The 27,807-nt window shown below is 44.3% G+C and overlaps 1 protein-coding gene across 2 annotated transcripts in view; it reads right to left on the reverse strand.

Moving 5' to 3' along the window:
- Positions 1-4,545: 4,545 nt before the first annotated feature.
- The window catches only part of smg1 (SMG1 nonsense mediated mRNA decay associated PI3K related kinase), a 37,055-nt gene continuing 13,793 nt past the window's right edge, over positions 4,546-27,807 (reverse strand). For both annotated transcript variants that reach the window (XM_058049375.1, XM_058049374.1), the window contains exons 17-64: positions 27,620-27,707; positions 27,108-27,209; positions 26,650-26,790; positions 26,228-26,454; positions 25,663-25,862; positions 25,401-25,562; positions 25,159-25,313; positions 24,913-25,046; positions 24,492-24,803; positions 24,234-24,375; positions 23,973-24,123; positions 23,512-23,632; positions 20,603-20,848; positions 20,163-20,314; positions 19,897-20,032; positions 19,603-19,747; positions 19,207-19,345; positions 18,870-19,088; positions 18,265-18,445; positions 17,955-18,116; positions 17,615-17,835; positions 17,359-17,513; positions 17,052-17,274; positions 15,950-16,196; positions 15,626-15,855; positions 15,285-15,530; positions 15,064-15,202; positions 14,839-14,948; positions 14,452-14,670; positions 14,109-14,302; positions 13,844-14,016; positions 13,363-13,642; positions 12,952-13,224; positions 12,457-12,691; positions 12,101-12,312; positions 11,410-11,566; positions 10,572-10,761; positions 10,188-10,462; positions 9,623-9,832; positions 9,108-9,245; positions 8,460-8,612; positions 8,204-8,383; positions 7,305-7,532; positions 7,008-7,219; positions 6,827-6,927; positions 6,510-6,683; positions 6,105-6,211; positions 4,546-5,713 (exon numbers count right to left, since the gene is read on the reverse strand). In XM_058049375.1, coding sequence (XP_057905358.1) covers positions 5,636-5,713; positions 6,105-6,211; positions 6,510-6,683; positions 6,827-6,927; positions 7,008-7,219; positions 7,305-7,532; positions 8,204-8,383; positions 8,460-8,612; positions 9,108-9,245; positions 9,623-9,832; positions 10,188-10,462; positions 10,572-10,761; positions 11,410-11,566; positions 12,101-12,312; positions 12,457-12,691; positions 12,952-13,224; positions 13,363-13,642; positions 13,844-14,016; positions 14,109-14,302; positions 14,452-14,670; positions 14,839-14,948; positions 15,064-15,202; positions 15,285-15,530; positions 15,626-15,855; positions 15,950-16,196; positions 17,052-17,274; positions 17,359-17,513; positions 17,615-17,835; positions 17,955-18,116; positions 18,265-18,445; positions 18,870-19,088; positions 19,207-19,345; positions 19,603-19,747; positions 19,897-20,032; positions 20,163-20,314; positions 20,603-20,848; positions 23,512-23,632; positions 23,973-24,123; positions 24,234-24,375; positions 24,492-24,803; positions 24,913-25,046; positions 25,159-25,313; positions 25,401-25,562; positions 25,663-25,862; positions 26,228-26,454; positions 26,650-26,790; positions 27,108-27,209; positions 27,620-27,707 — 8,675 coding nt within the window. In that variant the 3' untranslated portion in view covers positions 4,546-5,635. The remainder of the gene's footprint in view (positions 5,714-6,104; positions 6,212-6,509; positions 6,684-6,826; positions 6,928-7,007; positions 7,220-7,304; positions 7,533-8,203; positions 8,384-8,459; positions 8,613-9,107; positions 9,246-9,622; positions 9,833-10,187; positions 10,463-10,571; positions 10,762-11,409; positions 11,567-12,100; positions 12,313-12,456; positions 12,692-12,951; positions 13,225-13,362; positions 13,643-13,843; positions 14,017-14,108; positions 14,303-14,451; positions 14,671-14,838; positions 14,949-15,063; positions 15,203-15,284; positions 15,531-15,625; positions 15,856-15,949; positions 16,197-17,051; positions 17,275-17,358; positions 17,514-17,614; positions 17,836-17,954; positions 18,117-18,264; positions 18,446-18,869; positions 19,089-19,206; positions 19,346-19,602; positions 19,748-19,896; positions 20,033-20,162; positions 20,315-20,602; positions 20,849-23,511; positions 23,633-23,972; positions 24,124-24,233; positions 24,376-24,491; positions 24,804-24,912; positions 25,047-25,158; positions 25,314-25,400; positions 25,563-25,662; positions 25,863-26,227; positions 26,455-26,649; positions 26,791-27,107; positions 27,210-27,619; positions 27,708-27,807) is intronic.

Raw genomic sequence — 27,807 nt, forward strand, 5'->3', positions numbered from 1 at the left:
TGACACCCCAGCTTTTATTATTCTTGGTGTCCAGAATCTCTTTTTTTTCATTGTTTTGATGTTCTCACCTAAAATCTTCCGAAAACCCCCCTCCCAAAACATCTGTTGTCTTTTGTTTCTTGTTTTTCTGGAGGTGATTTTTTCCTCACACAGTAAAAAAAATAATTAAAAAAATGAAATGCACATGCAGAAAGCCATCTAGAGAGAATCCATTGGGAGAAACGCAACACGGATCTGTACCTGTTTTGTATATGTAAAATAATTTGAGATGTTTTTAATTATTTGAATGCTGAAATAAAGCATGTTCAGTGGTCGAACAAATGAATCCTGCCTCACTGTCTCACTGGCTGACTCTGCAGGACTGATCCACCACTTGTAATTGGTTACATCCAGGACCGCCTGCGAATGGTGGATCCATACACCCGTAAAAATGTCTTATTCAAAAACTCCTGCTAGCTTGACGTTTAATAGTGGTAAACCTATGCTGTACATTTCACCTGAATTATCACGCATTAGTTTATTATTACTAACTAGGGTAAATTAGATGCGTTTTCTGCGAAAAATTACCTAATTTGGGGGATTTATTTTTTATTTTTATAACAAATTCAGGAATTGTGCCCTGTGATTGGCTGGCGACCAGTCCAGGGTGTACCCCGCCTCGAGCCTGCAGACAGCTGGGATAGGCTCCAACACCCTCATGACCATCATGAGGATAAGTGGTAGAAAATGAATGAATGAATTAATTAATTCACAAATTTGCAAATATACTGTTGTGTAAGAATTAAAACAGAATGCAACCCCAAACAGGAGAGAGATGCACAACTGTTACCTAATTTTAGGGCTGCAACTGACGATTATTATCATAACCGATTAATCGGTCATTTATTTATTCGATTAATGGATGATTCCATCCATCCGTTTTCTATGCAGCTTATCCTCACAAGGGTGGCGGGGGTGTGCTGGAGCCTGGCGTCGGGCGAGAGGCGGGGTATATTGTTAATTTTTTTGAAAAAAAGAACACAATGACCCATCCAAACCCCCCCATGTTTAGTAGTGGAAAATGTATACTGTACATTTCACTTGAATTATCACATATTTTGTTCATTATTACTGATTTGGGGTAAATAAAAACAGTATTCAGAAAAAAAGTATATTTTTGTAGAAAAAATGTATTAATGCAGTTTCATTTTTTTCAATGTTTTCTCAATTGAAAAAAAAATTTGGGGGGGGTTCTTTTTTTTTTTTTTTACAAATTCACAAATTTAGAGGAAACTGAAAGAGAACTGAAAGAGAATGCAATCCCAAAATACAGAAAGATGTACAACTGTGACCTAATTTTGGGGCCAAAACTGCTGATTATTTTTATAACCGATTAATCGGTCATTTATTTTTTTGATTAATGGATGAATCATTCAATCCATCCATTTTCTATGCCGCTTATCCTCACTGGGATCGCACAGTTTAGCCTTTAGCCTGGTCGTCAGGCTAGTACTAGTAGAAGAGGTTTCCTCTAATCCATTAATTCATTCATTTTCTACCTATTTCTATCCTCACGAGGGTCGCTGGAGCTTATCCCAGAGGCGGGGTACACCCTGGACTGGTCGCCAGCCAATCACAGGGCACATATAGACAAACAACCATTCACACTCACATTCATACCTATGGACAATTTGAAGTCGCCAATTAACCTAGCATGTTTTTGGAATGTGGGAGGAAACCGGAGTACCTGAAGAAAACCCACGCACGTACGGGCAAACTCCATGCAAACACATGCAAACTCCACACAGAGATGCCCAAGCGGAGATTCGAACCCAGGTCTTCATGGTCTCCTGACACTCTTCCACCATGTGGCCTAAATTTACATATATACATAGTATATATATGTAAATATGATATAAAGTATACATATACAGTAAGGTGTTGGTGTCCTAACAGACACTGAGCGAGTGCAGGAGTCAAGAGGACATGGCTTCAGGTGAAATGTCTGAAAATGTGATTGGTTTCATGTCATTCTTCTTTTTCTGTTAAATGTTTGGACATCTAAATTGCTAATGATGTCTTAATCATTGGCTTTTTCATTTACATAGAACATACATTTTCTTAAAGGGTTTTTCCTTGCTTGTATAAGTATAATAAGAACAAACAGCCTACCTTATGAATGCTTCAGTGAGACCTCACTTCTTTCTTTCAGGGATTCAAATCCAAAAGTGAGAATTTAATCCAGGTTTTCAGGTTTGTATTCCAAAAGTAGTAATCCAGAGTGACTGAGGTGGTGTACACAGCTCCAGGAGGAACTCAGAAGGACTGAGGGTCTGCAGGGTAGATCCACAGTACAGGCAGTGGGCACCACAAAGACACTGATTGTCCACCTTCACTCCCTGCAGAGTATTTGAGGAAGGATACGGATCTGCATTGGGGCCTTCATAGAGGAATGCTGACCTCTCTGGTTTTAAACACAGGAGAGGCTGTTTCAAGCAGAAAGCTTGCTTGTGTCTGCATTAGACGCCAATATTACACGTTGCACTTTAAAAAAAATATACATTAGCCTGTTCACAGTCACAGGTGAGCTGGAGCCTGCCCACACATATGTGTGCACTTCAATACTTATACTGTATTGTGTAATTAGTAGTAGCTCTTGTTGCTCCTGGGGGCAGCGTAGTGCTGTCCCAAATGCACTACTCACAGGAAATGACAACTGCAATTTACTCTATTTACTTGGTATCGGATTGATGCCAAAATTTTGGAGTTTTGTGTAGAACTACATACATGAAAGTGGGCCGCCCACCCCCTTGCCCAATGTAGTACTGTAGTATATAAAGGCAATATCACAAAAAATGTATTTCAAGTGCCCGCCCAATCCCTTCTCCTCTGCAACCAAACTTCCTTTGATTGGTTGATTGTTTTTCCACCAATAGGAAAGTCACGTTTCACTTCCTTCCACTCAGCATCAACGACACAGCCGTAGAAGTTGTGAACACAACCAAGTACTTGGGGGTGCATATCACGGACAACCTCGGCTGGTCACTCCACACCTCCGCTCTGGCGAAGAAGGCACAGCAGCGACTGCACTTCCTGCGGCGGATGAGAAGAGCCTCCCTCTCCCCTCCTATCCTTACCACCTTCTACAGAGGGACCATCGAGAGCCTGCTGACCAACTGCATCTCCGTCTGGTCTGGGAGCTGCAAGGCCTCGGACTGGACGTTACTGCAGAGAGTGGTGAGGACAGCGGAGAAGATCATCGGGACCCAGCTCCCCCCCCATTAAGGACATAGCAAACAGCCGGTGTGTATCTAGAGCCCATCGGATCTGCTCTGACCCCACACACCCCCAGCATGGACTGTTCTCTCGCCTGGCATTGGGGAGAAGGCTCTGCAGCATCCGCTGTAGGACGACCAGGTTCAGAGACAGCTACTTCCCCCTGGCCATCAGACTGCTCAATGCCAAATAAGCCCCTCTACCTTTACTCACATTATTATTATTTATTGAAATTATTTAAATTATTTGGGCAATTTACTGTTCACGCTGCACTTTACATTATGTTGTTCTCATTTGGTGTCTATTCTATCTATTTATTCTCCACATTACTATTATTATTATTATTTATTATTACTTATCTTCTTTTGTGTCTGTTATTATATGGGAGCCAGGCAACGACATTTCGTTGGCAATTTCACTACTGTGTTTTTGTGCAATGACAATAAAGGGAGTCTATCTATCTGTGGTTGTAGGACTGAGTTCATGTTGAACTCGAAAGACACTTCAAAGAACTGTTTTTGAATTATTTTTGATATTGGCAACGTTTTTAAGTCCATATTTTAGCAGTGTTTCCCCTACATTGAAGGGCTATCCATGGAAACGTTTTCAGGTCAAAAATAATGCTAGCGTTTAAGCCTTTCATTCACGACGTCGTCGTCACATGACCAGAAGTGACAGCCGACACTCCAATATATCTGAATACTTCGACTGGCATGACTCACTCCAGATGGCATTCTCCTGATATTTTGTTGTCTTATTCTCTAAAACGACTCGCGGAAGTAATTCCACTTTGTCATTGGTCTCCACATGCCGCCAAGCAAGCACTGTTGCCAACTATGTATTTAAAAAAAATAGCTATTGGTTGTCCTCGAAGTTGACAGCTGACGTCATCGTTTAATTTGCATATCACTGATGATTTAAAATTCTGTAGGAAAAATGCACAGCCACGCAGGAGACAAAAGCATGAGTAAAAACACTACATTACATGTTGGCTATTGAGAACTTTTTAAAATTAGTTCAATTGAACAGCGAATAAGATTACACTGTGTTTAGTCTAGGGCTCCTAGGGCAATTACTTACATTTATCCAAATAATTGTAAACGAAGCCATTTTATATTACAATTGGTAGCCATAGACGTAAAATAAAAATCCTCCACTTTTATCCAGGCTTACTTAATTGCCATTCAGACGGCTGGGCATAAATTATGCAAATGTGGCAGTGACGTCTTCACCCCACGCCCCCACAACCAAATGCCACGGATAGACTGAAGTCTTGGACACTTATCAGTTCAATTGTTTATTTAGAGTCAAAGAAATAGAGTAAAAGCTTTAAGAAAACATTTTTCACCATCACCAAAAAGCATTGCATCTCCCACTAAAAATGTAAAACTAGAAATTCAAGATGAATAAAATACAAGCATTAGGGTTGGGGAGTTACGACCGAGGAGAAAAGCAAGAGCTTCTATGCAGGAAAGTAAACACAAAAAAAAGGCAACAGCAGGCGACTTTTTGTTATTTGTAAAGGAGGAGCAAACGCTTACAAAGCACAACACAGACAACGATGCACACTGGAGAATAAAGATTTGATGGAGGTGGCGCCTCCTCGAAATGAATTCATCGTTTAGTGTCCCGTCCTAGCTGACAAAGTTGTGCGACTCGGTACTTCAGTTTCCCACAAAAGCACAAAGACCATCCCGACGAGCACACCGAGTTACATTTTATTTTGTCAAGTCGTACGACCACTTTTATCAATCAGAGTACAGTTTTGATTATCGTTGTCCTCTTGCATTTCAGTCTTCAGAAGAATTCTGAGGAACCTTCATTCTTTTCGTTCCGGCCCAACTGGCCCACAAGCCGTCAGAACCACATACCTGTTGAGGCAGAGTTTCAAGAGAAGAGGGTATTCGTGAGCCTTGTGAAGTCACGGATCACACGCTTCCTGCTTCTTCCTGAGCTCGGGTGGAGTTGGACTGGCTCAACGGGACGCAGTGATGTTTAGGGTACAACTTGGTAGCGGGCTGCGCAGGTGAGGGGGGGAAGGTATCTCCCAGGTGAGGGTGAGGAGGCATTTGGCCCTTCTTCCCACCCCTCCCCGGTCCGGCAGCTTTGCCTAGTCGAGCCCCAGAAAATGAAGTGGGGCGGCAGGCCCACTAAGCGTTGCGTTGGCCCGACCGCCGGTGGTTGCGGGGAGTATGGTGGCAGCGGTGCTACGGGGTCGCTACCCCAGTATGGGTGCCCAGGAAGGTGGGAGGGCGGGCTAAGCTTCCGCTTTCCATTTCCTCCTCGCAGTGTGGCCTGGTGCTGCTGTTCCGACACCCCAGACCTGCTGGACTCTAGTGGATCTCCAAGCCTTAACCAAAGACATGAGGCGGTGCCGTGTTCAAACCCAGGCGGTCCAGCCCTCGTACAGCTGGGCGAGGTTGTCCATGTTTGTGGCCTCCTTGATGATAAAGTCCACCTGCAGTCAAACATTACAAACCAGGTCAACGTTTTGCAGTGTGAAACAGCAACATAACCGTCTAATTACACGGCATTAAAATGTGCAGTGACAGTGACTTCCTGTTCAGTGCAAAGTAAGCAATGTACTAGCCTGACCAAAATAAAAATGTGAAACCATGTAAACTGCCTTTAAATATCTATGTCGAAAGTCACAAGTGCAATAGACTAGTTTAGGTTTCCATTATTAACTACATACAATATAACTTGGCCTTGTTTAGTCATTTAATGGAGATTCTAACAAACTACAGTAAACCACCAAAGAGCCGACTGGATTTAAGAGGACGTTAAATGCATATTATTAAAGATGACGGCCTCAGCGTGTGTGACAATATGTGGACGGGACACCTGACCTGCTCAGTGACACTCATCCTACGGTTTGGATCGATGTCTCTGCCCTCCAGCTTGGCTTTCACTCGCTTCCACACACTCACAGCATATGAGTTTCTCTCCTGGACAGCTGCAAAAAACAAACAAACAAAGTCAGCTGGGATAGGATTAGGATCCAGCATACCTCCGCAATCCTAATGAGGATCGGATGGATGTCTATGAAAGCATCACAGTACCTTACATTATCATTCATTAGTAGTGACTACCTGTACATTGTAGGGCTAAAACCTGGATTTACCCCAAGTGAACAATGGCATTTGAGTAGAGGGCTCTGGAGCTAAATCTAATTTAACAATTACAAAAGTCACTTTTACTGAAAATGTTGATCTGAAATCACGGCCTGTCAAAGTCAAGCTGGCAGGAGGTACCTTTTCCTGTTTTGGGGTCTCGTACAGCCCTCTTGGGACTGGGGTTGAGGCCCTTGCTGTTCATCAGTGTGCTGGGTGGGGTGTCCGTGGGGGTTCCCAGGTTACGTGGCAGGGCCTTCCTTGCATTCTGGGACATGGAGTCCGGCTGAGTCTTCAACCCGCTGCATCTAACGGCTTGAGAGACATGTTTTAAAAATACTGAATGAAACTTGTCTACAGTCAGCATGATACAGTAGTGATGCTTGATGGTTACAAGCATCATGTTACTTGGTCTTACAAAGGTTTGTATTTATACTGTGTATTCTGGAAGGTCATACCGGCTGCAAAGCTTGTCTGTGCTGCTGACACAGGGCTGGCACAGTCATTCTCTCTTTCCGTCACCAGGGGGGAGGCAAATCCCACCAGGCCATTATACACACTGTTGTGAAACAAGCATAGTGGGGATATTAATAAAAGATTCATACCAATAAGCTCAAGGAAACGGTTGTGTCAAACTACCTCTGGCTCTGGGACTGGAGCTCCTTCACAGTAGCAGGGATCTCTTCAAGCAATTCCAACTGCTCCTGATTGCGCGGCTGCCCACTAGCCTGAATGACAGTGAACAAAACCACCTGGATGTTGTCCTGCCACGCCTTATACTCCATTAAGAAGTGACGCACGCTGCCCTCGTACGCCACCTCTTCGCCATCGGCCAACGCAGCCTCCTCATCCTGTTTCCAAAAACAAGAATTAAGACTCCTGGCTTAACAAAAATATTACAGTCAATATAAAAGGGAAGGTACAAGGTAACTGTACCTTAGCCATTGCTTTGAGCAAGTGCTTGACATCAGCCAACTGGCGGTTGTGAGTTGACAGAATGGTCTTAATGGAGTCGACGAGGAGTTGTAACGTTTCGGCACAGGAGTCCAGCTGCTGCTCTCGCTCCTCCTGCGTCCTCTGCTCCGCACTCAGCTCCTCCTCAAGCTGCCTCTGGGCATAGCTCAGCCAATCGGGGCTGCCTATAGGCAGGTCCAGCACTGGACTCTGTAGCAGCCATACAAAGACATTTAAAGCAGATCTGATGAAGAACTGTAAATTGCTCATGCTTTCTGCATTCATATCTTGGCTGCAAATTGCCTGCACACAGATCTATGTACCCAGAAGTCCTCAAGAGTGCTTGGGAGTGACATTCATTCATTTTCTACTGCTTATCCTCACAAGGGTCTCGAGGTGCTGGAGCCTAACCCAGCTGTCTTCGGGCGAGAGGTGGGATATACCCTGGACTGGTTGCCAGCCAATCACAAGGCATATATAGACAACCATTCACACTCACATTCATACCTATGGACAATTTGGAGTCGCCAATTAACCTAGCATGTGTTTGGAATGTGGGAGGAAGCCGGAGTACCCAGAGAGAAAACATGCATTCACGAAGAGAACATGCAAACTCCACACAGAGATGGCCGAGGGTGGAATCGAACTCGGGTCTCATAGCCGTGTGGCCTGCGAGCTAATCACTCAGTCGCCGTGCAGCCCTTGGGAGTGATAATTTCCACAAAAAAAATCTATAATTAAATTTCAATTCCTCTATTTTAACCAGCTACTCTACGAAGAAAAAATTATTGTTTAATTGAAATATAGATCTTGTGATATTAAAATATTGTGTGATTGCTATCCATTAACTATCCCGTGTAATGTTAGATGTCAAAACCCACCAGTCTCTGCAATAGCTCAAGCTCCAACGGAGACACCGTGCTACTAAACTGTGCAGCGAATGAACATGTCTGCTGGCAGCGTTTCAGCAGCTCAAACAATGCTGCGTCCATGCTGAGAGCCTCTGGGGATCGAGTGCGAAGGCCTTCGAAGTTCAGGATGGTGGAACACAGGAAAGTGACCTAGACGGCAAATTGTCTTTAGAATTCATTTCATCTTTATGCTTTATGGACCAACCCTTAAACCCAGCTTTTTCACCTGGCTAGCACGCTGGTTTTCTCTGGACACCATGGCGCGTCTCTCCCTGATGGTCATCTCAAAGTCCTGAAGGACAGGGGCCAGTGTTGGATTTGCCCCGCCAGCCCACTTCAGACGCTGCTCAATGCTCGCCTCCAGTGAGGCCAGTTTCTCCTGAAGAGAGCAGCCGTCAAAACATAGATCAGCTTTTTGAATAATGAGTGAATAATACTCATAATAATACTAAAATATGAAAGAGGACAGTGCACGAGGCAGGATTGGAACTGCACATGAACTTATTCGCCTGATCGCAAAGACGTAATAGAAGGGATCATGTTTACTGCGGTTTTAAATCCGTAAAAACGGCCAAAAAGTGCATTTGATAAGAGTTGAACATGACTCATATCTTAAAGCGCTCCACAGCAACGAGGAAGTGGAAAGGCATGCATGGATGGAACTTCAAGGAACATTTTAACACACGTTATGTGAGCTGAGCATATCATGACTCCACAATAAAACCCACTAATACTCACCACAATAATTAACTGGGGAGGTGTTGCAGGTCTAAATTATCATAAAGTGTGTAGTGTTTTAAATAGCACTAGGAGCAGTGGCTACCGCACCTTTAAAGTTACAAATGAGGAGGATACATAGTCAAAGGATGCACACCTGAATTGCCACAATGGCTCCCTCATCCTGACTCAGTTTATACAGCTTCTTCTTCATGTTACTGAGAATGACTGCACGAGGAGGAATGTTGACACTCAGACTCTGATTGTTGGGACCCAGGACATCTTCATGCTGCCACTGGAGGAGACACACAATGACAGTGTTCTATGACAAGCAAAAACTGACAATACCACAAATACAATACCGTTGGACATTCACGCCCCTGAATGTTCACATACATTTTTCTCTGCTTGAAATTGGAAATACTGTTTATAGAAAGCGGTTTGATGATGGTGTCAGCAGGGGGAAAAAGGTGTAGCCTCACAAGGCAAGTTGCTCAACATATTTGAGCAGGAAGACACTTTGACAAGATGTGATTAATTAGTCATAAATAAGGAGGAACTACTGGATGGTTGCAACTTCGGGTGTACTTTTCATCTTAAAATCATAATAATTAATACCATGTGAAGTTAAAACCTTTACTACAGAGCCATTCAGGTACAGGATACGAGTACCTGAAACATGGCCGTGTGGAGCTGAAGTCTCTGCAAACTGGCCTTGGCAGCATCCAGGTTGCAATCCAATCTCCGTAGCAGGTCCAACTTCTTCCAGGCTGTGTCGTACGAGGCGGCCAGCACTGTGGCTCTGTTAAGCAGCAGTTGGGAGACCCGGCCAGACGCCAGACTCTGCTCAGTTCCCTTCTTGCAAAGGTCATCCAGAGATACCTACCAAAAACACGAAGGAGCGGTTTGCAGTCACTTATTAGTTTATACTCACAGGGTGCTCACTGTATCATCGCCAATTTGACAAATATGGCTTAGCCCTGATGGTTTGTCTTTGGTGCCAAATTATGTACATATATGTAGTTATAACACTAATATTTATTGGTATAGTCCAATCCAATGGCCTGCGTCAAATTGGCCTACCACAAGTAGATTTACATCCCTAGTAATTTCTATGAAAAAACGGTCCATTCGACAAGTGTTGAAAAATCCTTCATTATTGTCCATTCTGATTATATCTCTAGCAAAACTCCCAAGGAAATGTCGGCCTGAACCAATAAATGACAAAATGTCATACCTTGCTCTCTGCGCCAAAATCTTTTGCCTCAACTTGGGCAACAATATCCAGACCGAGAGCAGACAAGGTGCTGCAGAGGGCCAGCCCAAGAGCTTGGCTAGGCAGACCCAAGAGCATCTGCCAAACGAATTCAGCTGTAAAGGTCTTGATTGGACGAGTCATTTGTTCCTCGCTGACCACTGCCCCACTCGAGCCAGAAGAATTAGGTTGCCGGTACAATGGCTTCCCCAAACCTACTGGTCCATTGGAGGGTAAAAGTTCATCTGTAGGGGGCCCTTAGTACAAAAAAAAACCCAACAGTCATTAGACAATCAGACAAGGGGTGTGGCTATTAGGACTAGGAGAAATGATCCTCATCTGTATTTGACAGTAAAAACGTCTTACCTGAGAGAGTCTGTGCAAAGGAGGCACACATTCTAAAGAAATCTCTGATGGTCTGCAGTCTCTTCAGGAAGAAAACGTCTTCCATCAGTTCCCGCTGAGTGATACTGTCAAAGAAGTGGAGCTGTGCAGTGCGTGTTTCTCTCAGAACATCCACCTTTCTCCAGGCCGACGGCACTTCCAGAGAACTCAGCTGAGCAAAAGGAACAGAGGAAATGGTTTGCTATCTGTGGGGAAAATTCATTTTAAGTTGATTGTTGTGAAAGTATTTGGTTAGAGTTGACATTACAGCCTCCATTAAGTACTGTTAAGGTCCATTAAGTACTGTTTTGAGTCTACCCATTCAGAGTCTAGTAACTGTCATGCAACTCTGTGGTGGCCCCACTGGGGGACAGAAATACTATTCAGAATCTGATTCTTCTTCTTTCTCTTTGGGCTTTTCCCTTCAGGGGTCGCCACAGCAAATCAACCGCCTCCATCCAACCCTGTCATCCGGCAGTTCTCTCACACCAACTACCCTCATGTCCTCCTTCAAATCCATAGACCTCCTCTTTGGTCTTCCTCTACGCCTCCTACCTGGCAGCATCCTTCTACCAATATATTCACTATCTCTCCTCTGGACATGTCCCAACCATCTCAGTCGGGCCTCTCTGACTTTATCTCCAAGGCCTCTAACATGTACTTGTTCCTGATCCTATCCATCCTGGTCACTCCCACTGGAAACCTCAGCATCCTCATCTCTGCTACCTCTAGTTCTGCTTTCTGTCTTTTCCTCAATGGCACTGTCTCTAGGCCAGACAACATGGCTGACCATTGATTGACTACATTTGTAATGTGTTACCTTTTCAGTGAGCTGTCCAAAGGCAGTCTCTAACTGAGTGAACATTCCATCAAAGGCGACCAGTAGCATTTGACCTGCAGACATCTTTGGAGAGTCCTGGGCCGTGCCGTCCATGCTACGTGGCTGGATCAGCTCTGAGTACTGGGCACGCAACATCCTGAAGGCACAAATACAACATATGACAAATTATACACACGCCAGTAACACCATGTCGATGTAGCAGGGTTTTTTTTTTTATTAATCCCCCCCTCAATTAAAAATGTGTTTGACAAAGTAGGATTTGCTCTCTTCTGTGAGTGCTTGGATTTATTTGGACCAGACAAAAGAATTGGAGAGCAGAGCGCTACTGCCCCCTGTTGGTTTGTGGGACCATTCCTGTAGAGCAGGGGTGTCCAAACCTTTGTGCAGCGAGGGCCACATAAAAGAAAAAAAAAATCGAAGGATGCTGGGACAGTGTAAAACATACAGCGTTTGCCATGCATTTATTGATTTGTGCCGCCCGACAAATTCAGCGCTCCTGTTCACCCTCATCAATACATTATATGGGACTGACTGTGTAGCGTGTCGTTACCAGTAGATGGCATCGTAACTTAACTAAAAAGTAATAAAAATAATATTGGCTCCTGTTTATGGGTGTTTTTTGTGGGATACATCTTCTGGTTGCTTGTACCCTTTATGAACCACTAATTACCTTGTGATGTCCAGACATTGTTTGTGTCCATCATGGTCCAGGCCTGTGGTGGCGAGCAGACTGTCAACCAAGCCTTGCAAGCCCAGGCCATCAGAGCTCTGCTCTACCAGTTGCTCCAACTCAGTCAACATTGACTCCAGAGTGGGCTCTCCTTTTACCATACAGCGCAGAGCCTCTGGAAAGATGATCTGACGGAAATTGGTGTTGAGTTCCTGCAATGAAAAAGAAACTAACATACTGACTGCATTTCAGACAACAAAATCAGCAATGGTTAGGAAATTAAAGAAACTGAAGACAAAGGCAAAGATGGTGTTCTGTTTCTTAATCATGGTGGCCTGAGGCTACAACTCCAGTACCTGCAAACAGGTATACACAGCATTGGCCATGTAAACGGCTTGGATGGTGGCAGAGGGTGACAGGAGCTCCAGATCGTGAGGCAGGAGGGGGCAGCGTTGCAACAGTGTTGCCAGGGCACTGACATTTCCCATCATACTGCACAGCTCCTCAAGGAACCATGCCCCATCCCGAGACATGAGGTCGACCAGCTGTTCACCAGCACTTGCTGCTGCGCTCTCCATCACCAAGTTCCTCCTGAATGAATAAATTAGCAGTTATGTTCCTCCTCTTTCCAATACTATGCTACAAAGTGAATAGTTTATAATATTACATATACATTATATATGTAATATACATATATTTGGGATTTTTACAGCTGTGTAGAAAGATATTCATTTATTCAGGGTCACAGCCCTGAATAAGATATTGAAATATTGATACATTAACTGAAGAGTACGGACACTAGGTCAGAGGTGCCCAAACGAAATTTCAACAAACAAAAAGTATATTTGGACCTGCAGAGGGAGCACAGGGCTGAAGTGATGATTCCCGCCAAGCTCAGTGAGCCTGACTCCCCATTTTCATGCAGGAAGACCCCGATGCAGTGTTCTATCTCCTTGAGCTGCTCCTCACAAGCCGCTGCAGTGGTACCCTCAGCTTTCAGTCGCTCGGCTTGGTGCATCACACGCTCATTAGTGTCAGCCACTTGGCGCTGCACGGCCAACTCCACGCTGGACAGAAACTGGCAGGAGGCTGCAGTCAACTGGGGGGCAAACAGCACCTCATATCTGTGCAGAAAGTGCAAGACAAGTGCAAAAGATAAATAATGTATTTCAATAAAAATGGTTGTGTATATTCATTTATGTACTTTTTATCCTCAAAAATCTTGTGTGATGTAAAAAAAAAAAAAAAAAAGTTCTTCTTACTGTCTGTAGATGTGCTGGCAGTGCTCAACTGTCATTACGTTCAGCATTTCTTCCAACCAGGCTTTCCACTGATGGGCTCGATGGCGCAACAGAGTGGCTCGTGGGTACAGCAAAGCCACTGTGGCATAGCTGTGCAGCTGCTCCAAGCAAATCCGAAGGGCCCCACGGCGTTGCTGCAGCAGAGAGCTCATCTCTGCCTCGAGACTCTCACACTGGCTGATCAGGTGGGCCTGACCCGCATTCTGCAAGAAGGCTGTAGCTGGTACATAGCTGGGAGGACCTAAAGAGAGAACACAACTACATTTTAAGATGGTGAGTGATTGAGTAATTGGTGTACACGTTTCACTGTATAGTCCTACATAGACCCCCATCCTACAGATGGAAACTAAATTGGGCCTATTTACTGCTAATTGTACATCCATTAATATGCAATGTACCTTAAATTAAAAAAAATGCAGAAAATAAATGTTAATGATCTCACCAAGATCGATGGGGCTGCTGATATCCTGCAGGAGAGCAGCCAGCTGAGTGGTCTCCAAGTTGGAAAAAGCTGCCTGGTACTGTGAGATCCATTGATCTAGGTCAGCAAGCTTGCTTTGAATGGCCTCCTGCACAGTTCGCTGCCGTGACTGTAGCTGGGTGTGTTCAGAGTACCTGTACAAAAGATGTTTTGCAGTTGCAGTACTTTTATGCAGAATCTAAAAAAATTGTTTGTGTACATCAAGTAAGCGGTTCATTTTTCTGACCTTTGCTCCAGAGTGAAAACTAGATGGTTTGGATGGTTTTCAGCTCCTTCCAGGAAGGTCACCTCCTCCTGAAGCTTTGCCTGTAGCTTCTCCCCCTGGCAGAGCAGATCCTGCAGGACCAAGTACTCTTCTACAGCCTCTTCCACTTGGGGCAGGACAGCCAGCATTTCATCGCGATTCTTAAACCAGTTCACCTTTGCAAAGTACAAACAGTAACCCAATCACATGCTTTGATTCTGGAACAATTGTGTTCGATACCCACAGAACACTATGTGCACTTTAACATGTTTCAAAGTCTGACCATGGGAGGCCCGTGGCTTTTTTCTGCAGTTGTAGTCTTTACCTTAATCTCAGCTACTCTGGAAGAGTAGAGCGAGCGTGTGATTTCTCTCTCCATCTCCCTCTTGTTCTGTTTGCTGTCAGCCTGTTGACCCCCACCTCCATAGACCGCACCTGCAAAGCCCACTTCTCCCCCAGCAGTCCAATCCACCAGTGGATCATAGACAAAGGCCTCCAGCAGGGTCAGGAGGGTCTCTCTGCCTCGACGCATCATCTGAACAACCTGAAAATTTATTCAATGACGTCTTTTTCTCTTGGTATATTTTAGATATAAGCAACAACTATAAAGTGGCTTTCAATATAGCAAACAGTGCAATTACGCTATTTAGTTTAAGCTACAAAAATTAAAGGGCACTGTGAATTTGCCTGTTTAAAACAGGTTTTGATGTACCTGTTCGCAGGAAAGTCTAAAGATGCCTTCCACTCCAGTGACTCCTAGCGCAGTTTCAATATTATGGGTCATCCTGAATGGAACCTTCTCTGGAACTCGGAGGCTCTTCCCTGGCGGTCCATAAAATCACAAATGTTATCAAGAAGGTTTGACAATGCGAGATATCTCAATCCCTCCCCCGTACAATGTCATGACAAAGGTTCCTTAGGTTGTCTGTGACCTTACCTTTTTCAAAACACACATTGTAGTCAATGTGTACAACCTCTCCAGAGGTCATGTCAATAAGTACATTGTCAAGATGTCTGTCACCGAGACCAATTATGTATCCCACCATCGACATGACAGCAGTTGATCTGGCGTAAGACTAGAAAGAATAAAACAAAATTATTATCAGCCCATCTAAGATATCTTTAAGCTGTAATACATACACATTTTAAGACACAAACCTGGGTGACCCTCCACCACTCACTGGGTGTGGTACAAGAACACCACAACTCCTTGGCCAGCAAATTGGAAGGTGTAGCCTCCATCAGTTCTTTCAACACCTCTTTCATGACACTGAGAGGCCAATCTCGCCTTGTTACATCCAGACTGAGCCCCACTGCTTTCAGGGCGGGAGCAATGCGGCTGTAGTAGAGCTCGCTGGGGCGGGGTACAAGTGGCACTGGCTGCTGCTGGAACGAGTCTTGAGCCTGATCGGAAACAATTAGGAATTACCGGGTTACAGCAGACAAAGTAAGAATGGCGCTGTTGCATTTGAAATGAAAAGAAAAATTCACTAGGTTACCTTCTGAGCCTGCAGCACAGCTTCCCTCTGCTGCCAGCGCTTGTAGAGGCCAAAGAGGGGCGTGGCTCCATCAACCCACTGGATAAGCCCCGACCGGGTTCCAAGGGGAGTGACGGAGTAATGGCGAGCATGGAAGCGTGGCTGCTCCTGCTGGTTGATCTTGGTGAACATAGTGTTCACAATTGATAAGAACTGCATTATGCGCTCGTCCAAATGTAAATCCTCCAGGCCTGTTGGGGGAGGGGGGGAATCATTTTAAGAAAACCAACCATCTGATAAACTATTTATACATTACAACAGTGACTATTCATATGCAGCTTTTACCTTTGAAAAGGTATGGGTAGTTGTGTCCATCGGATCCCTGGAAGAAGAGTTTCTTGGGCTTGGTCTTGGTGGGGAGAATGGTTATGGTCTTGCCAATGCTTTGTATAGTCACGGTGTCTGACGCTGACACCACGCCAGGCAGAGCCATCTCAGTTGCGGTCATAGATGCCAGGTGTGGACTGATCTCATCTAAATGGAGCAGGTAGCTGGCTCGCTTTTGAGCGCGCTGCTGCAGGCTCAACATCATCTAAAAAAATAAACATTCTGTAAATCAGGGCTGTCAAACTCTAGCCACGTTTACATGAGGAGTTTTTCTCTTTCCGAATGACCTTTCCGAAAGCAATCGTATACATGGAAAGGAATAGGCCAATCTCCTGTCTACATGCGCCGCTATAATCAACCAGAATAGTCCATGGGGCATGCGCAGTAAAACGTAAACACCAAGATCACGTGACAGCGACTTCGAGTTTTTCTTTCACTTGTTGGAATAACGCCGTATTGCCAGTTTTTCGTTCGTCCAGTCTTGCAATTTAGTTTGAATCAAAAACAAACTTTCCGCAGCAGTCCAGTGCCGATTGCTCGCCTCCATTTTTTTTTTCGAAGAACGTCTCGAGCTGCGTGTTACGTCATATCTCAGCATTCGCTGAAAGAACGCACCCGGGAACAGGAAAAGATAAAGTTCAATCTTGCTAATATTTTATAATTAAGCTCGGCACATGTTTAATATAGATATGCGTTTTCTTTTTTAATAATACTGGACTTGTGAATGGCGTATAGAAGGGTTTAGATTCTGTTCCACAGACGGCGGTCATGCACACGAAAGCTGCTTGCCAACCGCCAATAAACAACAGAAGAAGAAAAACACCATGAAGAAGAACGCACCCTGACAACTTTCCGATTGAGTGGGTACAAGATACCTCAATCGGATTGGGGAAAGGAATATTCCACACCTGTGAATCCGATTATATATTCATTCGGATTGGCACTTTTCTTTCGGAATGAGGTGTATACAAAAGGTTAGATTCTTTCCATTTGAGCAAATAACCCGAATGCTGCAACCCAACTCCAGATACATTGCAGTCCTGTGGAAACACGGGCATACCTGTTTGAAGGGGAGCCAGCTGCTGGCAGGGTTGGCAGGGTTGTGGGGGTTTCTCAGTCGCTCAAGGGCAGAATTGATCGCATCGCCATAGGTTTGCTGGAACCAGGTCTCATGTGGCGTCTCTGCTGGGGCGGAAGTGATGCTGCAGACGTGTTCCAGGGCAAAAACCATGGGGCGCATCAGAGCAGAGTGTTTCTCACGCATTATCGCTATCTTTTCATCCCTGCAGTGCAAATAAGAGAAGGAAAAAGAGGGTTGATTGGAGACAGAACAGACTTGGCGGCGCTGATGAGAAGATCATTCTGACCTGCGAAGTGTGTTATTGTTCTGAACCCTCTTAACCTCGTCCTCAAGCTGTTGGATCCTACGCAGGACATGCATGTGCTGCTGCTGTAACACTCCCAGCCACAATTCATCCCAAAGTAATGTCACCCTTCGCAGCTCTCCGACCAACTGCTGAACCTGGTTAGCACACAACGTGTTAGGAGCTATTTGAGGAAAACAGCAAAAGAACTGTACTGACTGTCCATGCAAGAAGGAAATCTAGATGTCAAGTCCATTACCTGAAGTACCATGGTAGGGTTTGCTAAAGACAGCTTTTCCACAATCTTGCTGTAACAATCCTGCATCATGGCTTGGTCTTGGCTGGAGCAGAAGGTTAGTTCTTCTGGAGCTTCTTTTTCACTGTTCTCTGGCTGCTCTTCCTCCTCTTCCCCCTCCCCATCAAGGCCCTCTCCTGGGATGCTCCCCAAAAAGGTGGGCAGATCTGATGGCAGCTTGCTCCCTGTCAAAACATTGTCAATAACCAATTAGCATTTTACACTGTTAATGTTTATATTTTGATTTTTTTGTTTTTTACTTAAAAGTAAAATGAATGACAAAGTTAACATGAAAAGACCCTACCTGAATTCTGAGCCTCCCCTCCAAGGGACAGTGAGCCCACAATGGCAGGGTAAAGGATGAGGTGTGGCGAGTCCTGGGCCACACGGCAGAGCAAGCTACATATGCTTTGTCGTATATATGCCTCTGGATGGTTCAGACGGGAAAAAAGCTGGGGGGTGATACCTGAGTGAGATGAACATTATGAGATTATGGGGAGAACATCAGGTGAAGAAAGCTGGGGCAGTTAACATGTTCTGACAATTTCAATTCAACAAATTTCAAATAAAATGTCCAATTAGTTTGTACATAAAAGATTGCTACTTTGCCGTACCCCTCCAGGGTGCTGTCGGCGTGGAGGCCAATCCTAACTCAAGCCCCTCCCTCAGTTCCCCAGCATGCTTCACCAGCAAACGGAGGAGACGAAGCGTTGCCATGACAATTACATCATCATTGCTCTGCTTGCTGTTGTGACAGGAAAGCAGAAGTTTGGGGTCGTCCTCGTCGATTGGAATCTAAAACACAAAAATACAATTTAGATGAAGGCTGTTCACCCCTGCAGAGGGAACCAGAGGACCTGGAGCCCAACGCCCAGAGGGAAGCTGACGTCATTGAAGCACCCCAATGAATGTGTAGCTCAGACGCAACGTCTTATGGGAAAACATTAAAATGTTTTGGTTAAATTCATATTGAGGCATTTTTGTATATTTGTTAGCTGCACATTTTGACTGTTATGTTGCAGTGTGATGAATTTAGTGTTAGTAAAGTCAATAACTTCAAATTCAGTTGCTAAACAAGGTTTAAAAAAAACATAATACCTGAAATTTCGTATGACAAAACTGAAAACTTAAATTTGACCAGTTTTGGCAAAAAAAAAAAAAAGTTACCGACCGCTGGTGTGGACCAGGCAGACCAAAGGAAGATGCTGTGAAGTCTCACCTGGCCAGCATTGAGCTTCAAGAATGTGAAGTAGGCCTGGCAAGAGATCCGGTAGAGACCAAATATTCGGTCCACCACACGTCTCCAAACGCGGATAAGACCATCAGCTACAGGTTGGCCGGCGTCTGCCAGCCAGGGACATGACGCAGTTAGCTGCCGCCATATCACATCCACCATGTCATCCTCGTCATCTTCCTGCTGTAGTGCCATGTCCTCATCCTATAGAAGGACAGATTAATAGACTTTATTATTCAATGATATCTATAAAAATCTATAAATAATGTACTTCAACAGGCATACATATGCAATTATGGCAAATAGGATTACACTACACGACCTGTATGCCTGTAGGTCGACACATGGCTTGTCCTAGAATGCCGAAAATTGTTTCCTTGTCTTCTTCACTGGTATTTGCAGGTAGCAGCTCCTCTATTTCTTTTTTTTCTCCAGAAAGAAGAGGCAATCCCTCCCCTTGGCTGGAGGGAAAATATAAAAACCATGTTGGTTACGTTGGTCCCTTGTTAGCACAAAAACTCAAAACAAAACAGAAAAAAAAATCAACATCATATAGTATTGACCTGAACATAAAACACCATTTTCTAACTATTATTATACTCAAGGTCTCCTGTCATAACTACTTGCAAAAGGTAGGATTGCAATAATTGAATGGCATGTACTGTTGTGGGGTCAATACATCAATATTGAAATCAACCAGTGATATTGTTCAACTAACCTGGCATTGTCAACGACCTTCCTACCCCAGCGGTAAGCCCAGCTGGCCAGTGCTGCCCAGGACTTGGCCACCTCAGGGGCCAGGCTGGTGGAGAGTTGGTAGAGCTGGCCAAGCACAAAGTCTGGCTCCCCCACACCTACACTCACTGTGCCAAAAACAAAAATGTTATTACGGTGTGGTACTCTTGCCAATATAAGCTTTGCTTAATGAAAATATTACATGTAAGTATTACTCAGCATTAGCAATGGAGATGTACTTTGTAGCTACATGGCAGACTAATGGCCACTAAGTTACCCGAGGTCTCGGTGGTGATGTGGGGAATGCTTTGTTCCACGAGGGGCAGCTCTAGCAGAGCAGAAATGTTCTGACACAAAGGTGACAAGTTGCCCACGACGTTGGATGAATTGACAGCCCCTGACATCTTTACAACCTGGACCAAAACATTGCAAAATACTTAACATCAACAACAGATTAGTATAATACTTATTTACAACACACCTGCAATGTTCCCACAGTAAAATCCTACCAGTAAGTGAGTTGGTGTTAAAAATAGAGCATACCTGTTTGAGCTGGGGTATCATGTCTTTCCAGTCAGCCAACAGCCATTTGCAGAGAGTCAGCAGTGAGCGACAGGCAGCACCTTCATTTTTCCCCACATAGCAATATGACAGAGCGGCCCGGCTCAGCATTTCCATGGCTGGAATGGACTGACCTGTGGAATACATTATATTGAGTAACTTTTGGTTCCTCTCCAAACACAGTGGATATCCCGCATATTTGTGATTCAGCATTTGCAACTGCAAATTTGCTGATTTTTGCTAAAAAAAATTACGTAACTGTACCACACTGGACTATGCAGGTGATTGAAATGTGCGCTTACACAACACTATACATGCAAAACAATATTTTATACTAAGAATTGTAATCTTTGCTTGCAATGATTTCAGGGGAATGACACTTATGTTGATATTAATAACATCACAGGATCAATTGCCCTCACCTGACGTCCTCACTACTTTGGCTTTTTCTATCTGCAGTTCTGGACCCCATTTCTCTCCCAGTGTGCCTTCCACGCTGAGCCGCCGGAAGGCTTTTACCAGTTCATCGTCCTGCTCTTCTTTTTGGGTTCCATCACAGCACTGGCTGAGCAAGCGGGATGCCAAGGCAATGTTGCCTTTTTTTCGGGCAAACTTTACAGTGGTCAAACAAAGCTCCATCAGGTGGCCATCTGTGGAAGGAGATGAACCTGGATAGAGAAAAAACAAAACATGTTTCAATTGGCTTTTCTTTGGACTGGCTTGGTCAATGGCTGAGCTCTTATTCAATAATTATAATATATTATAATAATAATAATAATACATTTTATTTGTATAGCGCTTTTCAAGATACTCAAAGACACTTTACAAAATAATGAAGTTGAATAGAGCAAGTAAACAGAATAAAAGACACACCAAAATACAACATTCATTGGTTAGTACACAGTTAAAAAAAGCGGGGCGGGGCACAGCAGTCAGATATAGAAGGTTAGACATTAAAAACAGAGAGGTGGGTTAAAGAGGTGGGTTTTGAGTTGTTTTTTGAAGGTGGGAAGATCAGGGCAAGCACGGAGTGAGTGGGGCAAAGAGTTCCAGAGAGTGGGGGCAGCGATGGAGAAGGCTCTGTCTCCCCAGGTTCGGAGCTTGGTCTTACAGGGGAGTGCCAGGAGGTTTGAGTCTGAGGAGCGAAGGGGACGAGGGGGATTATGTGGATGGAGGAGGTCTGTGAGATATGGGGGGGTCAGATCGTGGAGGGCTTTGTAGGTGATGAGAAGAATTTTGAAGTGAATGCGTTGGGGGACAGGAAGCCAGTGGAGGTTTTGGAGGACAGGGGTAATGTGTTCACGGGAGCGGGTGGAGGTGAGGAGGCGGGCAGCGGAGTTCTGAATATATTGTAGTTTGTTGAGGGTTTTGGATGGTGTACCGTAGAGAATGCTGTTGCAGTAGTCGATTCTGGAGGTGATGAATGCATGGATTAGGGATTCAGCGGCAGAGAATGTAAGTGATGGACGGAGTCGGGCTATGTTCTTAAGATGAAAGAATGCAGTCCGGGTTAACTGTTTGATGTGGGGTTCAAATGAAAGGGTGGGGTCTAGGAGGATACCAAGGTTGCGGATGAGCGGGGATGGAGTGAGGGTGGCGCTGTCAAATTGAAGATGGTGTTTTTGGGACCGATGATGATAATATCTGTTTTGTCACTATTAAGTTTGAGAAACTTTTGTTCCATCCAAGTTTTGATATCAGCTAAGCAGTTGGTGAGGGTGGAGTAGATGTTGGAGGTGATGGAGGTGGTAGAAATGTATAGTTGAATATCATCGGCGTAGCTGTGGAAATTGAGGCCATGTCGACGGATGATATTGCCAAGTGGAAGGATGTAGAGGATGAAGAGAAGAGGACCAAGCACCGAACCTTGGGGAACACCTTGAGGTAAAGGGGCTGTGGAGGAGGAGCAGCTATTTATGTGCACAAACTGTTGACGGTTGGTGAGGTATGATTGGAGCCAGGACAAAGCAGAATCGGTGATATTGAGGCTGGTTTTGAGGCGGGACAGGAGGATAGAGTGGCTAATGGTGTCAAAGGCTGCGGTGAGGTCTAGGAGGATGAGGATGGTAAGATGGCCGGAATCGGAGGAGAGAAGAAGATCATTGGTGATTTTAAGAAGAGCTGTTTCAGTACTGTGTTTGGGACGGAAACCGGACTGGAAGGATTCCAACAGGCTGTTGGAGTTGAGGTGAGATTGAAGTTGAGCAGCTATGACACGTTCAAGGATTTTGGACAGAAAGGGGAGGTTGGATATGGGACGGAAATTGGAGAGGTTATTGGGATCGAGACCAGACTTTTTGAGTGTGGGGGTGATTGCCGCCAGCTTGAGAGACTGTGGGACGGATCCAGTGATAAGGGAGGAGTTAATGATACTTGTGATCAGCGGGGAGATGATGTGGAGGCAGGGTTTGATGAATGAAGAAGGGATAGGATCCAGGGAGCATGTTGGAGTCTTCATACCGGTTAGTATTTCAGTGAGTTGCACGGGTGAGATAGGTGTGAATTTGGACTAATGCCTCTGCTTGTGATTAAGGAAGACGTCACACATGCATATCCAACTGTATATGCAAGATATTTTTTTTATAAACAGTCTTGTTTACACAGATGGCAAATGACGCTTTTATTTTGAAGGCCGAGTAGTGATGACCCAGACGAGCTGGGTGCAGGCATATACGCGTTTCACATTTTTGTTCCCACTCATCGTCATCACGCATCCTTATATTAAAGAGGTAGAGCACAAAATATTACATAAAATATACAAAAATTATCCTAATCTAAACAATTAAATAATCTTCCTGAGAGAGGCTGCGGAATACAGAACTGATGCAGATGTTCTCAAATGAGTGCTGTTGATTCATCTTGACTCCCACATAATCACATTAGTTTGGATAATGCAATAACACAGATGCTATCTATTTTGTAGTCCTAATCTCTGGACTGAAGCAAGGATCAAAAAGTGTACATGTCTGTACCTCATCTATTTTAGGTAAGAACCTTGATCCCATATGTAAACACTACATGGGCGTCACTGTATCAAATAGATAAAGGGAACAATGAAAATGGCAACTGCTCAATGCCAAGACCTACTAACTTCAAACTAAACATTTTACCAAAGCATTAACATAATATTGGTCTCTCCAACTCAATTTTGTATTAAAACACCAACAAAAAAGTTTGTCTATCTGCATTTATATAAATAGTGCCAGTGGGCACAGCTATGCCTTATCTCTTGTAGCGAACCAAAACATAGATAATTATCGTAATCATCACTGAGAGTTCAGAACAGAGTTTAATGATTCAGTTAAATGTTGCCAAAAATGGCGACTGATACCTCTGACTTTGTTGAGGAGTTGTCTCTGGAACATGGTGTATCTTAGTGCCTGAAGGAAAGGCTGGACATCTTGTTGCTTACAGGAGCTCAGAGCCTCGCTGTACAAAGGAATCACAGAATCCTAGAGAGAATACAAACAAAACACAGGCTTGGATTATACTTCATGACTTTATTTGGTCAACAGGACTGATGTTTATATTGCTTGTTCATTGTAACACGCAAAGTACCCTTGGTAATCAGTGATAGATACTAGATGTTTGTGTATTTGATGATAATTAAACTATGTTTGAGGGTTAAAATCACAGCTATGTGGCTATATTTCCTGTATTTGATAATTCTATGCTAAAATGCCACTCCTGTTTCTTTCAGTTCATCTTCTACAAAAATGTTACCAAAGTTGCCAGAGATGGGTCAGTACACGTTCCCAACATAAATGTAAGGGAAGAGCTTTGTGTACATGCCTCTTGTCCTGAGAGTGTGTTTTCTAATGTGGCAGTGCAGTGGAGCTGCAAAGTGGGAAGGGTGGGCAAGGCATCTGAAAGGGTGAGGGTTGACAGGCGAAGAGGACCCAGGCAGATCCGCCCAGTTTGTTTCAGGCAGCGCACCAATGTACTGCAAAAATACAAGATTTGTTAAAAGACAGTGTCGTACAAAAATAGTTTATATTCCTATAGTTTGACAGATAATGACACATGTTTCTACCTCTCTTATTAACTACTCACTCCTGATTGGCGGTGGTCCTCTGCTCTGGTTGCTGACTGGCCTTTGCCAGCGCACAGACGGCAGTACGTAGGAGCTGTACCTCAATGGCTCTCTGTAGCTCTGTTGGATCTGGACTCAGGGAGGGCAGAAGCCTCTTCAGATCTAAAACAAACAATTGAATATCTCAAAAATCCACCAATTTTACAATGACTGCTTGGACGTTAAGTTAAAAACCAAGTTAAGGATCAATTTTGCTCCAGAAGCTCGCCTGGCCTTACCCAGCTTCTCCTTGCTAGTGGAGAGCGAGCTAAAGTCCTCTCCAGGTAGAAGCTCCAGTTGAGCACCGCATTCCGTCAGATCTCCATCCTCAAAGCGACTTAGAGCCTGAATATAGTTGAAATCGGCCCTGAGATTGATACTGACTGGATTGGTGGAGTTCTGTTTGAGGGCGTGAACAGTGGCCTGCCATTCCTTGACGGAAGGCCAATCGCAAAGTGCCACGTAGCATTGACATGCTTTGTTGGCCAAGAGGTTGACCACCTCCGGAGAACACTCGCTTGCCTTCAGCAACACAGTCTTCCTGCTGTCACCTTTGCAGATAAAACAAAACTGGCACTAAGTACGAGTAATATGTGCCGAGACAGGCAATGCAAAAGCTCAAATAAGAGCCTGTGTCAAACACAGATATTTGTTGGTTACCATTGCTGGTGTGTTTGGGGCTGTTGGTACTGCTGGAGAGTTTGAGTACATAACAGTCAGAGCTTTTGATGCTACAGTCCATCCCTGAAACTGCAGACAGCTGATCTTGGTAGTCCAAAGCTGCCTTCTCAAACCTGCACACAGACACATGAACAAACACTTGCTAAATTCAGATCATGAAAGATGGGAGCAAAAACAAAAAGTATTGTATTACTGTGTATAGTATTTGGGTGGCTGGTTGCTTACCTTCCCTCTGCTTGTAAGGCAACTGAGGACAACCAGCTAAGACTCTTGCCAGTGTTTGAGAGGCTCCAGGCAGCAAGTCCCTGGATGGCATCAGGGCAACGCAGCTCACAAAGAGCCTCTGCCAATAATGTCAGAGGAACCTCTAATTCTGGACCCTGCAACAAAAACATCAAAGAATAAAGTTATTAGAAGTAAGTGGATCGCTTACCTAAAAACCTCATTGACTGTGTACTCCTAGTGACCTGGGTGCTGCTGTTCTTAATCTCCGCAAGAAGGTCAAAGCCGTGGCGTACGGTTACTGCTGGCTGGCCAGACAGAAGACCAACCCTCATCAGAGCCAGGCGAATCCTTGTCAGCCAGTCTTGGCATGTCTGACGGTTGGTGTAAAAGAAGGTCCTGATACCCTGTGTAAAGCAAACACAAAATGACCCGTTATCCAGCCACTTCAAAGCCGATACACATCATTTTAAGCCAACAGTGCAGCATTTATTTATATCAGTCTACCTTTGGTGGGGCAGTGAGAGCATTAGCGCAGCCCTCATATGCATTGTACATTAGCTTCTCCAGGTTTTCTAAGTACTGCAGCAGAAGCGCAATCCGGAGTTGATTTGAGTGGTGACCATCACCGTCACTTCCGGCACCAGCCCATGCGCCAACATCCTGCTCTGGGTTCAGGCTGTGGGCAGCCAGGCTGCGAATCATACCTGAAATATAAGAATAGGGAGCAACATGAGGGAAGGCCAAGCTGTTCTTTACCACCATGAATGAAATTCATGGTTGTAGAAAAGCATCAGGTCATCGTAAATGTTTTTGATTCTGTATGACAGATATACCAGCCAGATATTAAATACACAAATAAAATTCACATGTAGTCATACCGGAAATTCTCCACTTAGCTTAGCACTACATTATTTGACGGCCTTCGGGGATGGTGGATTTATTGTAGACCAAATGCTGTCTTGTCACATATATTGCCAACCTACATTTATGAAGGCTGTAATCCCAGCAGGTACGTGTACCAGGATGGTCACATTAGCATCTAATCATTGACAAGCGCTTGTGTCCTCACCTTCAATGGTCTGGAAGGTGTCCTGAGCACGGCCAAGCGGAGTTCTGAGTTTGGACAGCACAGTGAATTGTGCTGCTTCCCACACTGCCCACTGCCACAGCACCACTTCGGTTTTTAGCAAAGCCCTTGGCACAACACCAGGACGCACGCCATCACCACCGCCACGGCCATCCCGTTTCTCCAAGCGCTGACAGCTGTAGTAAAGACGCTCCAGCCATGGATCCTTGCTGTAAAGGCAAAAATGTTGATCTTAGACTTTTTTTTAGGCATTTACACATCAGTTGGTGTAAGATACCTAAAACACCTAACAGAGAAACAGCATTAATTTCAAATAAGAACAATCCAAATAATTATCTAACCATAATGTGTTGGATTCATTCATAAATAGAAGCTGGAATGGAATGCTTTAAAAAGGGACATACCCTCCACGGTGCAGGACTCCATATAAGATGAAGCTGATGAGGTCACTGAAGTCCTGGGGGTGAAACGTGCTGCTTGGTGCTCGGCTCATGTGGTGGCGAATGGCCAGTGAGATCTGAGTGATCTGTGGGTGGCTGTGGTTGCTAAACAACAAAATCAGGGTGAAACACATGTATAGTAGTCATTTTGCTAATAACTGATTTAAGGCAATTATTTCTGTGGATGAAATACAAAACCTTAACACATCAAAACACAAAAATAACCATTTGTTGTTGTAATGGGGAATTATAGTTCTGCAGCAATTTGCAGTTATTTTAAAACAAAGTCAGACTAACCTTATACACAACCAAAAAATACATAAACACAGCCTGTTGCTGCATTTCAAGCTGTGACAATCAAGACCTGAAGCTGAAACCGAATTCAGGAACTAAGAGAGATGCAAATGGTTGGAGTGCCTTACCTTAGAGAAACATCCAGGGGAATTGTCCGAAGCAGCTTGCCATACGCCTGCCTCACCTTCACTGCTGAGTGAACCAGCTGCACTCTGCACACATCCACACACCTAACACACACACACACACACAACATAAACTTTATTCAGAAGAACCATTTCTAAGTACTGTGGACCTTCGAAACTCAATAGTTCAGGAGTGAAAACTGAACTGGACCTAAAATGGGTATAGGATAGTAATGCTGACTATAAAACTAAAAAAAAATGCTAAAAACATTGCTCTAAAGTTATGTTTTGAGCACATTCGGTATGTTTGCAGTAAGTTAGAATGCAGTAAGTTAGAAAGTTAGATCTAAAACGTTTTGTCTGTTAACCGAAGCGGACCTTAACCAAGGTACCACAGTATTTAATATTCGTAGCAGTCGCACAAAACAGCTAATCAACAACTTTAATAATGCGATTTGATTCAATTCCTGAATGCGGGTCATCATGTGTGGAGAACTGGGAAAACTGGGATGTACCTCTGCAGAAGCTCAGAGGATAATGATGAAGACAGGATGAGCAAGCTGTTGCAGGTCTGAAGGCATATACCCTGGTCTTCATTCAGAGCTAATGGGCAAGGCAGCAGAGAAAAAAAGACTTTCATGTAACAAAATGTGTTACCCTGCAAAAAAAAGGACAATGGACACTTTGAAAATGTTGGCCTCAC

This window comes from Doryrhamphus excisus, chromosome 15 (genome assembly GCF_030265055.1).
Source record: "Doryrhamphus excisus isolate RoL2022-K1 chromosome 15, RoL_Dexc_1.0, whole genome shotgun sequence".
NCBI classification, from domain to species: Eukaryota; Metazoa; Chordata; class Actinopteri; order Syngnathiformes; family Syngnathidae; genus Doryrhamphus; species Doryrhamphus excisus.